We start from the raw sequence: 12,825 nt of genomic DNA on the forward strand, positions 1-12,825 counted from the left end.
AGTGAATAACTCATGTTATTAAGAGTTTAATATTGAGACAGTTTCTGAAGTAGCACCATTTTGATGCAGGGTTTCTCAGCATAAATCTGCACTCTACCCTTTCTACATCCAAGATATGAAATATTTGGCATTGGATAGCCAAGTCAGAGATTTACAGGGTAGAGATATACAAGGATTTTTTAAAACTATTCTCCAGAGTACCTTGCTGTTCAAAGAGTCAGAGGTAATATAAAGGAACAGCATGTCTCTAATGCATTTTGTTCTTTTACAGCTGACAACAAGGGTGAGAAAGACATTTATAAATAATTGGATGCTGAAGGATAGTGCTGTGGTTAACACAAATGGCTGAACTGAAAGGGAAAAATAAAGTTCACTGGCAAATGGACTAATGGTCCTCTCAAGTGAAGAAAGTTACCTGGAGTAGACACTGCCACCAAAAAGCTGTACAGAACATCACCTTAAATCAGAATTAACAATGTATCTTTGCACAGAACTTCTTCCTCACATAGAGGGAAAGCTTCATAAGCCAAAAGCACTGGTGTTTTGGGGGACCTGTGGAAGCTCCTGCACAATGAGCTCATTCTACGTTATGGTCTGTGAGATTGTCCCAGAGAAGATGCCCTCAAACAAGCAAGACGACAGCCATGTGTTGTGTTGCTGCCCTGCAGCAAGGTGACTGCTGGTGACTTTCTGGGCTAGAAATGCACCTACTGATCTGTGCCAGAGGGAGACAGTACTGCACAAGAGATCATCAGGTGGCAGTTAGCTGTAAGCTCATGCCCTCCACCACTTCAAAGACACAGGCTGCTCTTCACTATGCTCTGTACTTTGGTCTTTACATGAGTAAATGTGATTGCTGATTTCTTAAGCTATAATCCTGGGTTTGACAAGACTCACCAAAAAAAGGTAAATGCTGCTGCATCATAAAACATTTCACATGTTATTTTCTAGCAGCCATACAGGTACATCCAGTGTTCATTAAAGGCACTTTTAAAAAAGTTACATGGACAATAGAGAAAATGTTGAAAGATTCACACCAAGCTCCTCTGAAGATAAAACCTCAGTCTCATTCTGTGCATATCAAACAGTAAAAGGGGAAAACAGATGCTGCTAATGGTCAGTTTAACACCACTTGGTATTTTGGGCACTGAAAGACAAAGTCTTAAAACAAATTTTTACTGAAGGACTTAGAGGGGTCCTGGACCTGTTGAATTCTAATGATGAAACTATTGAGGCTCATTGTTCTCTTAGCCTTCAGCAATTCTCTTCTCTTATACACGTGTGTGCGCATGCACATGTGCTCATTTTATATTAAGTGATATAAATGCATATCATCCAGAGCAATTGTGGAAATCCAGAATGTTGTGTGACTCAATGTGAAGTCATTAATCAGGCTTCTTTTTGCCAGGTGGTTTAATATTTTCTGAAGAAATGGTTTTATCTGTTTTGTAACAGTTCTTCTGTCTAGCATTGCTTAAGAGCACAACAAGAGTGCTTGCCAAAGTTCACCTGCATCATTTGAAGAAGGAATGGAAAGGTCATATACAGAGCAGCAACTGTATTAATTTACTGTATTAATTTAAGATACCTGGGCTTAGTCACAGAATAACACCTCTATACTAGTAATTTTCTTTAGGGTAAGAGCTATTCAGGCCAGCACCTCTCAGAGAACAGCTAGCCTAAAATAACAATGTCCTGCACTGTAATATATTTCAACAGTTTTTGGCCTGCTCAATTTTTTTATGCCAATTCTGCAGTCCTCAGCTATGTTCAAGAAGTGCTTTATGTCTCAGGTGTCCTACTGAGTTGTGAAATGAACCTTCATCGCACTAAGTTACAGAGCTGGGAGGTTTATTTTCTAGGTTTACACTACATCTGGTGTGTTCCACATGCCACAGAACTTACTATTAACCAGTTAAACCATAGTACACCTCAAACAAAACCAGAAGTGCAAGAAGTACCCTGACTTTTCTTATACATGGTACTGCTGGAAAGACAACTGTATTTCAAATCAAGGCAATCCAAAAAAACCTAGGTCCTTGACATTTTGAAGAGGATATGTCCCAACACTTCCACCTTGGAACTTAACACAGCCAGCACTGGTAAGAGATACTGTCCCACTGTATTTTTGCTTATTTCTGAGCTTTTCTTGCTACAGAAAAGCCTGAAAATGGTGAAATTCTACTGCTATTGTGACTGATCAAGAGAGGCTCATAAACAAGTTTTTCTTTTCTACAAAGAAGAAAGCATAAGAAGAACCAAATCATTACACCTGCTGTTCTTGTAATTTTAAGAAGAAAAATATGATAAAGTAATCAATGGAAGTCTCCAAGTTTTTTGCAGGGTTTTTTCCATCTAGCTAATATGTTAGCAACACGAGCTTTGAAACTTGTTTGTTGCTGTAAAGTTTTGTTAATACTGAAGTCTCAAGATGTCAAGAAAATCAGAACTTTTCACAACTTCTGCTTAAGACTTGGCCATAATTAAAAGATGTAAACATATATAAGGGATTTACATTTTCAGATCTCCAAGGAAGTGTCCAAAAGACTGTTTACTTCTTGCTAAACAGCTGGTACTTCAGAAAAGCTGCACTTCAGAACCAGCAGTAACTGAGCAATGGGTCAAGCAGCCATTATACAGTCAGCATCTTCTCAGCTCATTGTTATGCTTCTGTGATGGATGCTAAATGCCTTGTATCTTTATAGAAAGCTGATGGAACATTTGAGATATTAATACTCTTTCTTTTCATGATACTGTTTTGCTTTGTTAAGGAGGGTACAAGGGGAAGGAATGGCTGGTTTTTTTCAATTGAGTGCTTCTGCCCAAGTACTTCAAGAACAGAGTGTATGGCTGAGCACCAGAAATTGTGGGTCCTATCCCAAATCAACCTGTAACAAGTCCACTTGAGATCTTTGTCAGGCAACCTGTACATAATTGTTTACAAGGCTTTCAAGATCAAAAGAAACACACCTACCCACCAAAACTGCAGACTGGTTACTCACAAACAGTGCCAGTGGGATGGGACCAACACATCTCAATGCTCTGAACAATTCATAAGTTTTCATTAAGGAAAGAAGAAGAAAAGAAAAAAACAAAAAATTATCTTTTGTAACACTGAACTCACACCAAATGAATACAGATCAAATACTTTGAAAGTAAGGTTTAGATAAGCCATATATTTTAAGTGACATTGGATCATTTTTTCTTTGGTTGGCTTTTATTTTTTATTTGAATTGAATAGGGTTGAAATTACTACAGGTTGATTTATTTTAAGGCTCGTTGCATACCATAGTGTGGATGAGTTTTAAAACATTGTATAAAAGCAGGATCAAATGTAAAGTGCAATACTTGATTGTGAAAACAACTAAAGTGCAGTTTAGAACACAAAATGAAGACACACCAAGCAATATGGTGTGTTTTGAAACCAAGACACATGGTTTGAGTGTTTTGAGCAGTTACAGAACAGAGATAGATATATATATATATTTTACTATATAATAGTGCTAACAGCCAGTATATTGGTTTTGTCCTCTAATTCACTTGGATGAGATTTTGTGGTGGTTTAACCCCAGAGGGCAACTAAGCCCCAGGCAGCTGCTCATTCACTCATTCACCTAGAGGATGGGGAAGGAATCTGAGGAGTGAAACTGAAATAACTCATGAATTTGACACTTTAATAGGTAAAGTAAAAGCTGCACACATGAGCAAAGCAAAACAAGAAATTAAGTCACCACTTCCCATGGGTAGACAGGTGTAAAGCCATCCCCAGGAGAGCAGGGCCCATCATGTGCACTGGCTACTTGGGAGGACAAACACCATCACTCCAAATGTCCCCCGTGCCTTCCTCTTTCTTTCCCTAAATGTGATGCCATATAGTATGGAATATCCAATATTGCTAATACATGCAACCAAGCACTACAGCAGCAAAAACCAAGTGGTACTTCTAGACACTCTTTCCATGACAAAATAAATTATATTATTCTTCACTTTTGAGCTTTTATGGAAATAAATATTGTTATCATGTACTACTGCAGAAACATGTTTCCACACTTTTCCACTTCTTATAATCTGTCAAGTACAGTATACTATTTTGCCTTTACGATAGTTCTGTAATAACCCAATCCTGTTGTAGTCAATACTTCAGTATGATGTACAAAATCAGGCCAGGAGACTGGCAGTAAGAATGACAGCTCTAACACAACTAAAAAAAAAAAAAATTTACAGATCCTAATTCTTTTAAGAATGAAAATATTTATACTAAATAATTGAAATAATTGTTACATAACTTCAAAAACCCCAGACACCTAACAAACTCATAATTTGTAAAAAGAAGTGAAGCTATCAAAAATAATCACAATTCTGAACCACAGAATCATTTAGATTGGAAAAGACTGAATATGGCACTTAGTGCCATGAGCTAGTTGACAAGGTGATGTTAAGTCATAGGTTGAGCTTGATGATCTCAAAAGTCTTTTCCAACCTAGTTAATTCTGTGATTCTGTGAAAAGACATCCAAATTCAAATCCAATCTTTGACCAATCACCACTGCATTACCACAGCACAGAGTGCCACATGCAGTCATTTTTTGAACAATTGCAGGGATGATGACTTTATCACTTTCCTGCCATTCACTCCCAATGCTTCACAATCCTTTGTGTGAAGAAATTCTTCTTGATGTACACCTGAACCTTCCCTGGAGCAGTTTGAGGCTGTTTCCTCTCATTCTGTCTCTTGTTGTCTGGAAGAAGAAACCAACCCCCACCTGGCTGCACACTCCTTTCAGTTGCAGAGAGTGGGAAGGTCCCCCCTGAGCTTTCTTTTCTTCAGGCTTCTCTCTCACCCCCAGCTCCCTCAGCTGTTCTTCACAGGACTTGTGCTCCAGACCTTTCCACAGCTCTGTTTCCCTTCTCTGGACTCACTCCAGCACCTCAATGCCTTGTAGTGAAGAGCCCAGAACTGGACACAGGATTTGAGTTGTGGCTTCACCTTTTCTGTGTACAGGGGGTCAATCCCTGCCCTGCTCCTGCTGGCCACAGCATTGCTGATCCAGGCCAGGATGCCATTGGCATTCTTGGCCACCTGGGCACAGCCTGGCTCATGTTCACCTGCTGCCACCAGCACCCCCAGCTCCTTTCCAGCCACTCTGCCCCAGCCTGTGGAGCTGCCTGGGGTTGCTGTGACCCAAGGGCAGGACCCAGCATTGGGTCTTGTTGAACCCATAACATTACAATACCAATCAGAAAGTTCAAACCCATCTGAAATACATGCAGTTTAAATAACTAGAAAGTTGGGAAATATATTTGTTTGTAACAGCACATAATGTAATAATATATAGTGAACAATTATTGAGAACCAAGTTATGACTCTAAAGAACTTTTTTTCCCAATTCTTCCTATTTTCTTTTCAATTCTCATCTTAATTGTAAAAGTGTTTTGATTTTGCTCTCCTCTTAACAGGAGAAAAAAGAAATCATATTAAAAAAAAATCATATTTTGTCTTAAGTATTGCACTCTGACTAGTAAAAAAAAAATCTGTAAATCCAAGAAATAAAAGAATTGTTTTACTCCAGTAATGCTTGAATTTTGTTCCAGTTGTTGATGATGCAGGCTCCTGATCTGAATGAGTAAAAGAGTAAATGTGACTGCAGACAATTCTACAATATTCCCAGCATTTGAACTAACAAACTGACAATGGGCCATGGGGGTTTTGGGGTTTTTTCTGTGATTTCTCCTACTTGTGTTTTCCTTAAGTTTTCCTACTGCTTCTGAATTTTTAAATAACTAGGGAACATTTTATACCTTTGGAATTTCTTACTGATATTCTAACAAAATACTAGGATTGCTTTGTGACATGATATCCTGCTTTCTTAGTACAACAGAAAAGTAACCTAAGATGCAGCTAAAATCATGATACTGGTTTTGTTTTATGGGGTTTTTTTTGTTTTGTTTTGGTTTTTTTTTTGTTTTTTGTGTGTGTGTGTTTTTGGGTTTTTTTAATTTATAAACTTTGGAAGGAGGCAACAAAACAAATTTTAATTTCTAAAAGGCTTTCAGGGAAGTTACTCTGATTAAAAAAAAAAAAAAAAAAAAAAAACAAAAAAAACCAAACCAACAAATCAAACAAACCTCATGGAAAAAAAAAAAAAAATCCAGCGCAATGATCTCTTTGCAAGTGCTAAACTTAAGCGAAGACGTTGACAGGCAGGTTGTAGCAGTGCCTGCCTTAGCCACTGAGAGGGGGACCAAGTCTTCCAGGTACCCTACACACACAGCCCCCGCCCGCTCCTCCAGGAGCATCTCCACAGCTCTACAGCAGCAAGGTGCATCAGCGTACGTGTGCAGATCATAGTGGTTCGGTTCTCAGGCGAACACCCACGCCTAGAAGCAACAGTTCATTTTAACAGATACGGCGGGAAGAAAAAGGGATGAGGTAAATAAAGCTAGCACCAAGTACTCTCTGCCATCAGCCACAAAGCTCAAAACAAGCCCTTCCCCGCTTGCTGGGTGTGCGTGCCCGATCCCAGCGCAGGGCGCCCCGGAGCCGCACCAAGGCTGTGTGCTTCGAGGCGGAGAAAGGCGGAGAGAGCCCGAGGGGCCCGGCGGCTGCTGCTCCCCCCGGCGAGCTCCAGGCGAGGCGGCCCCCCCGCAGCAGTGCCAGCCCGGCCCGGCCCGGCCGCCGCAGCTGCGGTGAGTCAGTGGGCACCAGGGCACCGCTCCTGCCAGCTGCATCCCGCCCGCCGAGCATCCTCCGGCGGGGGAGGCGCTGGCTCCGCGCACCGTCCTCCCTCTGCCGCGGCCGGCGGGGACCCGCACCGGGACCGCCGGAGATCACTCCGGAGCGGCGACCTTACCTTGGCGCTGGAGCTGCTGGTCTGGGTCTCCGCCTCGACGCTGCAGCAGTGGGGTGTCCTGGACCGGGCGGAGGCGCCGCCGGACTCCCTGCGCTCCTTGCGGCGGGGGCCGGCGGAGGGCGGCGGCTGCCGGCTCTGGTAGGCGAGGACGGAGGGGATGGAGTCGGCCGCGTCTGTCTTAACGAAGAGGCCGTGCAGGGTGGTGGTGCCCTGCGAGATCGTGGTGGTCTGGTGGGGGGAGTTGGACTCCTCCGAGTCCCGGCAGTATATCACACCGCTATGCGAGACGTGAATGCTGGGTGCGCAGCCCATCCCTTCCCTTCCCAGCCACCGCGCCCCGATGCACCGCCGCTCCGCTCCGCTCCGCTCCCACCTGCCGCCCGCCCGGGCTGCGGGGCCGCCGCCCCTGCGCCGCGCACCCCGCGCCTCCAGCACCGGCGCCTCCCCCCGCCGCTGGCGCTGCCCCGGCCACTCCCGCCCCTGCGGCGCCTCCCCGCCACCCCGCCCGCTCCCCGCGCTGCCTCCGGGGTCCCCAGACCTGCTGAGCCCCTTCCCCTCTTCGGCAGCGTCTTACGGAGCGCCGGCGACCACCGAGCTGTGTTCACCTGGGGTGGGGGGAAGCGGAGGAGGATGAGGAGAAGGATGTGAAGGGTGAGGAGAAGAATGAGAAGAAGGGTGAGAAGAATGATTATCGCTGGTGCAGGCCCCTCATGACCTAGGCAGAGAGTCTGTTTTCAAGCCTCCCGTAGGGACATCACTCACATACACATACACACATACGTCCCCAGCACTCCAGTTGTGCTAAATACTTTAAAAAAAAAAAGTTACAAATACTTATTTTGACAGTGAAAATGCGCCCTACTCTTGGGTGAGCAAATCTCAGTTGTTTGGGAGTACTCAAGGGAGCAGTTTAGAGCCACATAGCATCCACTGCAAGTTAGGGAAAAAAGATTAGAATTGTTTCACAATTCTTAATGCTGCTTTTCAATTAAGCCAATATTCAGTGACACAAGTTGCCATTTTACCCTTGGTGTCTGATAGCTGCCAATCCCTGTTTCCAGTCCCTGGTGAGATAATCAAGAAAAATGTTTAATGCTACAGAGATTTACACACCTTCTTAGTTTTCCACAGTGAATAGTTTCATTGACCACAGTGAAACTATGTAGGAGGTGTAAAGCTAAACATGGAGGTTTTAAGTCTTTGCAAGATTTTAGTTTAAATCCCTCTGTTTTAAATGACACAAAATAAATTCTTCAAGAATTGGTAATGTCACCCAAGCAGTATGCTTCCTGCCTAATAAAGCATTTATCTGAAAACCAGCCATCAAGGAACACTTGTGTATATACCTTTTCTTCCTCTTGGAATATTACCTGATGTTTGACCACTCTTTCTCCACCTAGTTTTAGTGAATGATGTAAAAATACTAGAAACATGAAGCATGGCTGGTGCAAGAATTGGGATGTTGTACAACAAAATGGTCTGAATATGTTATTTTTGGTTCTTAGTGCTTTTGAAGCACTAAGATTTCAGTTTACTTTTAAGTGATGATTTCACAGCTAAAATGCCTCAGTTTAGAGAGACTTTGAGCCTTAGCCTCTGCCTGTCTTGATGCAGGGCATGGATCATTGCAATTATGGCAACATAGACAGGCACTAGTCCATCAAGAAACCGGACTGAGGTCATCAATTTGTTTGACAAAGTATTTTCAGTTTTCCAGTTACCACAGTGAGTCCATGTTGGCCATGGTAATCACAATTTTTTAGGTAACTGTCTTCCCCACTAGTTGTCACTGTTCACAAGCCAAGTTGTAGTTTACATCCTGCACATGCTACATATTTGCATGTTTGCCCACTGCCACAATGCTCTGCTGGTGGCTATCTTTGAGGACAACCTTGGAGATAGGCTCAGTATAAGTAAATGAAGGAGACTGTGCTTTATCACTCAACTATGCAGTGTTTTTTGCTGCTTAGACTGCAGTTCTGCATGAGACCTCACTGCCTCCCAGAGCATAATGCACTTAGTTGCAGATGAATGTGTCCTAAAACCTCACTTAACAACAGGAGCAGCCAGTTTTATGCATTAATTGCAATACTTTCAAGTCTCTCTTCCTTTCTATTAATGTTTGGGAAACTTAAACTGGGGATTTGAGCTGACTGCCCTACAGTACAACTGAGATTTGGAAGAGAGCCAGGAGCTCAGGAATGCCACTCAGAACACATACACTTACAGGGTACATCCAAAACCTATTGTTTTTGGGTAAGCGATGTTACCCAAAAGACTTCTAAGATTTGTTGACTATCTAGTTTGAGATGTTTTTTGTGAGACTTTACCCAGGTATCAATGGCATTTAGATTTTTAATAAAGGATGGGAACATAACCATATTTTGACTTTGCAGACTGAGTTTGGTGAAAATATTATGTCATACCCTAAACTGTGTTGCTAGCTATTCACAGTCCCTTCTTCTGAATTGATATCAATTATCAGATAAGTTATTTTGTTAGTCAGTTGGTCAGGTTTCCTTAACATCCCGGTATTTCAGTTTCTGCCTTGCTCCCACTGAATTCAGTGACAACTTTGCTATTGGTTTCAGGGAGCATTGCAGGAGTCTGCCCATTCTGACATAGATTTCCCTTGCTTAGGTATACATTTGAGTTGATGCCAGAAAATAAGCTGTAAGAATAGAAGTCACAATTCTGGAGAAGCATTGTGAATGCAGCCCTCAAGCAGCAACCCCCACGCTGTTTACTTTAGGGTTATGGTGAAAGAGCACAACTAAAGAGGATAAGCCTCTCTGTGCAACGTGCCAGAATGCTTGAGAGGAGTGAAGGCTGCTGCAGGATGGGGAGCTATGTGGACTGCAGAAAAGCAACAGGAAACTGTGAAGAGTAACAATGCTTTACCTGACAGCAGAATCAAAAAGTCCTAGAACCAAAGGATGGTTGAGTTTGAAAGGGTCATCTGGTCAAATCCCCCACACGCCCAAGAAGGGTGTGTGGCTGGTTGCTTGGGATAGGTGTATCTGGATGTACTTTTTAGTATCTCCAAGTATGAAGATGACAGCTCAGGACTACCTATTCATTCCAGTGTTCAGCCACCCTTACATCATCAGTTCCCTGATGATGTTCAGAGAGGATCTCCCATTTTACAGCTTCTTTCATGTCCGTTGCCTCTGGACCTGTCACTGTGCACCACTGAAAGAGTCTATCGACCTTGCACCCTTCTTCAGTTTTACATTGATGAGATATGCCCTGAGTCTGCTTTTCTCCAGGCTCAACAGTCTCAACTCTCATCCTCTCCTCAGAAGCACAGTGCTCAGAAGGAGCTTAGAGACACAAGAATGTAGAACAAGTAAGTGATGATCAGTGTGAGCAGAAGCTGCAGCAGAGCTGAGTGGCTGCAGAGGGGAAGTATTTCTGTCACGGAAGTACAAACTGAAGGAAAGTTAAGACTACTTTTCCTACAATCAGTGCTCTTTCTGCATCTTTCCCGTGAGAAGACAACCATGGATTTACTGAACAAGGAGAAAGAGGGAATATTTAGAGGGTGCACACTTATAGCACACCTCTTACAGCACACTCCAGTCATGCTCCTGAAGTCTTCTTGCTGCAGTATGCCCGGACTCATGAGCACTTAAGCAGAAGGCTTTACTGTGAGCAGCATGCACCAACCAAGGACGTCCAGAAGAAACAGCTATATTGAAGCAGAATCTGCCTGCAGAAATGCATATTTAGTATGGCCCCAGAATGAAGTCAGTGCATCCAGGCACTGAAAAATATTCACATGTATCAGTTTTTCCACAACTAAAGAACTTTTGCTGGCTTTAACTGCAACAATATATATCCTAACAAATTTTATGCTCACAGGAAACCAGTTTTTTACACATGACTAATTTCAGCATGATGAATTGAAGCATATGAGTGCTTTTGGAAACCAGAGGTTTCCCTGAAGCATCTAGTACTTTTGTTTTTTTCCAGTAGAAAGCAGTGGATATGCATTCTCTGTGATGTTTACGCCTGCAAATCCCTCCAGAATGAGGAAAATATACTCCTCAAAACTTTATATCCCTTCCAAAGCCAGTCATAGGCTTCACTCTGACCTCAATATTAAGGCTTTATGCTCTGAGTAGATTGCAAAGTTTATGTTGGTATTATTGGAAGTATCATCTATAAATCCCAGTTCATTGCAGTAAGAATATACTACTTCAGAGGTCCTATTTTACAGGGACATGAAAATCTGGTACTCGACAACCCACTGTTGAAGACAGTTACCTCTATTCATGGGTCATTTACTGTAAAACCAGTTTAAGAATATATAAATAAGCCTGTACAAAAAGAAATATATTACTGGGCTCTTAGGCTCAACAAGTTTCTCAGTCTTTTCATATTGGTCCAACAAATTTCTTAACTACAGTTAAAAATAACATCTTGTACACTCAGATTACAGCAAAGTCAATACCTAAAAACTATTTAAATTATCCAGATTCCATGCACCGTTTTTAACTTAAACTAGATATGAGAAAAATAGTCATTACAGCTAGAATAGAACTTTTCTTGGTACACCACTGTTTTGTTAAAATACCCCTGTCTTTATGGTATTTTGATAATGTATAACATATTATCAAACACTAACTTCATGCTTTTACTCATCAACAATACAAGAAATCATGCCACTTGGAAGTCAAAAATATACTAAATACAACAGGTGAAGGTTACTTTTGCTTGAGAAAGAGCAAAGTGTGCTTTTCAGTCCACAAATCCAATGACTCACTCAACAAAGATGAAGAGGAACATTACTAACAGTAATGACCTCTCTCAAACTCAACCAAAAAACAAAAGAATCCTTTTTTAAAAAAAAATCCTGCCCCAAATTCCTTTAATTTCATAACTTTGAAAAATCACTCACGGCAGCAAAACTGTGTTTTAATTTACCTTGATTTTGGTACACTTTCTCTGTGACTGCTGCAAATAATTGTCTCCCAGTCACAAAATCCTACAAAAAAAAATACCCTCTGGTAGGTACTATTCAATAGAATGAGATTCCTGGAATTGCTTGCTAATCTCACCATAGAACTTAACTTTGATCTCCCTTTAACAGCCAGATTTTGATGGGCTTTGACAATGCCATTTATCTCAGTTTTGCCCAGAAGTTAATAAAATACTTGACATTATGGACATTTTGCAAGTGGGAAAAGAAACCTGCTTCAAGGGAGCAAAGCTGAAGAGAAAACTCAGTCTGGTTTCCCTTCCACTAGCACCTCTTGCCACTGTACGAGGTGCCAGGCACAAATTGTTCTGAGAGTGCAACAGAAGGGCAGGTGGCCTTCTCTTACTCTCTATCTTCTCCATCGCTTTGTGTGTGAGCAAGGAAGTTAATTGGTGCCTGCCCTTCTCTGTCCGCAGTTGTTTCTTCCTCCCTACAGGAAGGAGAAGATGAAGTCCTCATTGCTGAGAGGTGATGAGGTGCCCCAGGGATGCAGATTCCCTCCTGGGGATGAACACGTGCAGTCATTTTCCCTGGAATGGGCCAAAATGGTAGTGTCCTTACTATCAGCTTTATTTCGAGAGACGCAGGAAACCTTTACTACAACGTTTTGAAGAGGAAGAGTAACATATAGAAATGCTTAGCAACAACAGTCTTCAGCCACTAGCAGGAGCAACGGGTGTCAGCATTTACCCGAGGAGCCGAACTTCTGGCAGGACAGTGGCCACATACTTCTAGTTATGGGCAAATTTTCTAGAACAAGAGGGATCACACCACATTTAAAAAGGTTAGGCTCCTGCTCACGAGCAGACCCTTTGGTTTGGGTACCTGTGGGCTGGCTAAAATCAAATACTTCACAACACTCAAAAGCTAAGAAATGCAGCTGCAGCTCTCCTGACAGCACTGAACAGTTCCCCCAAGCAGCGCTTGGTGGTCGTTTCCTCTAAAGCAGCTTTTTCTTTGCTCGTTATTATTACTTCAACAAAAGAACTCT

General features: G+C 42.4%; 1 protein-coding gene across 4 annotated transcripts in view; it reads right to left on the bottom strand.

The window, feature by feature from the left end:
* Positions 1 to 12,825, bottom strand: part of PDE8B (phosphodiesterase 8B) — an 86,595-nt gene that overhangs the window by 63,262 nt on the left and 10,508 nt on the right. For 2 of the 4 annotated variants that reach the window (XM_063180126.1, XM_063180125.1), the window contains exon 1: positions 6,851 to 7,213. The exons of 1 other annotated variant lie outside the window; for it this stretch is intronic. In XM_063180126.1, coding sequence (XP_063036196.1) covers positions 6,851 to 7,162 — 312 coding nt within the window. In that variant the 5' untranslated portion in view covers positions 7,163 to 7,213. Of the gene's footprint in view, positions 1 to 6,850; positions 7,215 to 12,825 lie in introns of those variants that run through there. One more of the 4 variants, XM_063180127.1, reaches the window with a different exon arrangement.

This window comes from Melospiza melodia, chromosome Z (assembly GCF_035770615.1).
Source record: "Melospiza melodia melodia isolate bMelMel2 chromosome Z, bMelMel2.pri, whole genome shotgun sequence".
Lineage (NCBI taxonomy): Eukaryota > Metazoa > Chordata > Aves > Passeriformes > Passerellidae > Melospiza > Melospiza melodia.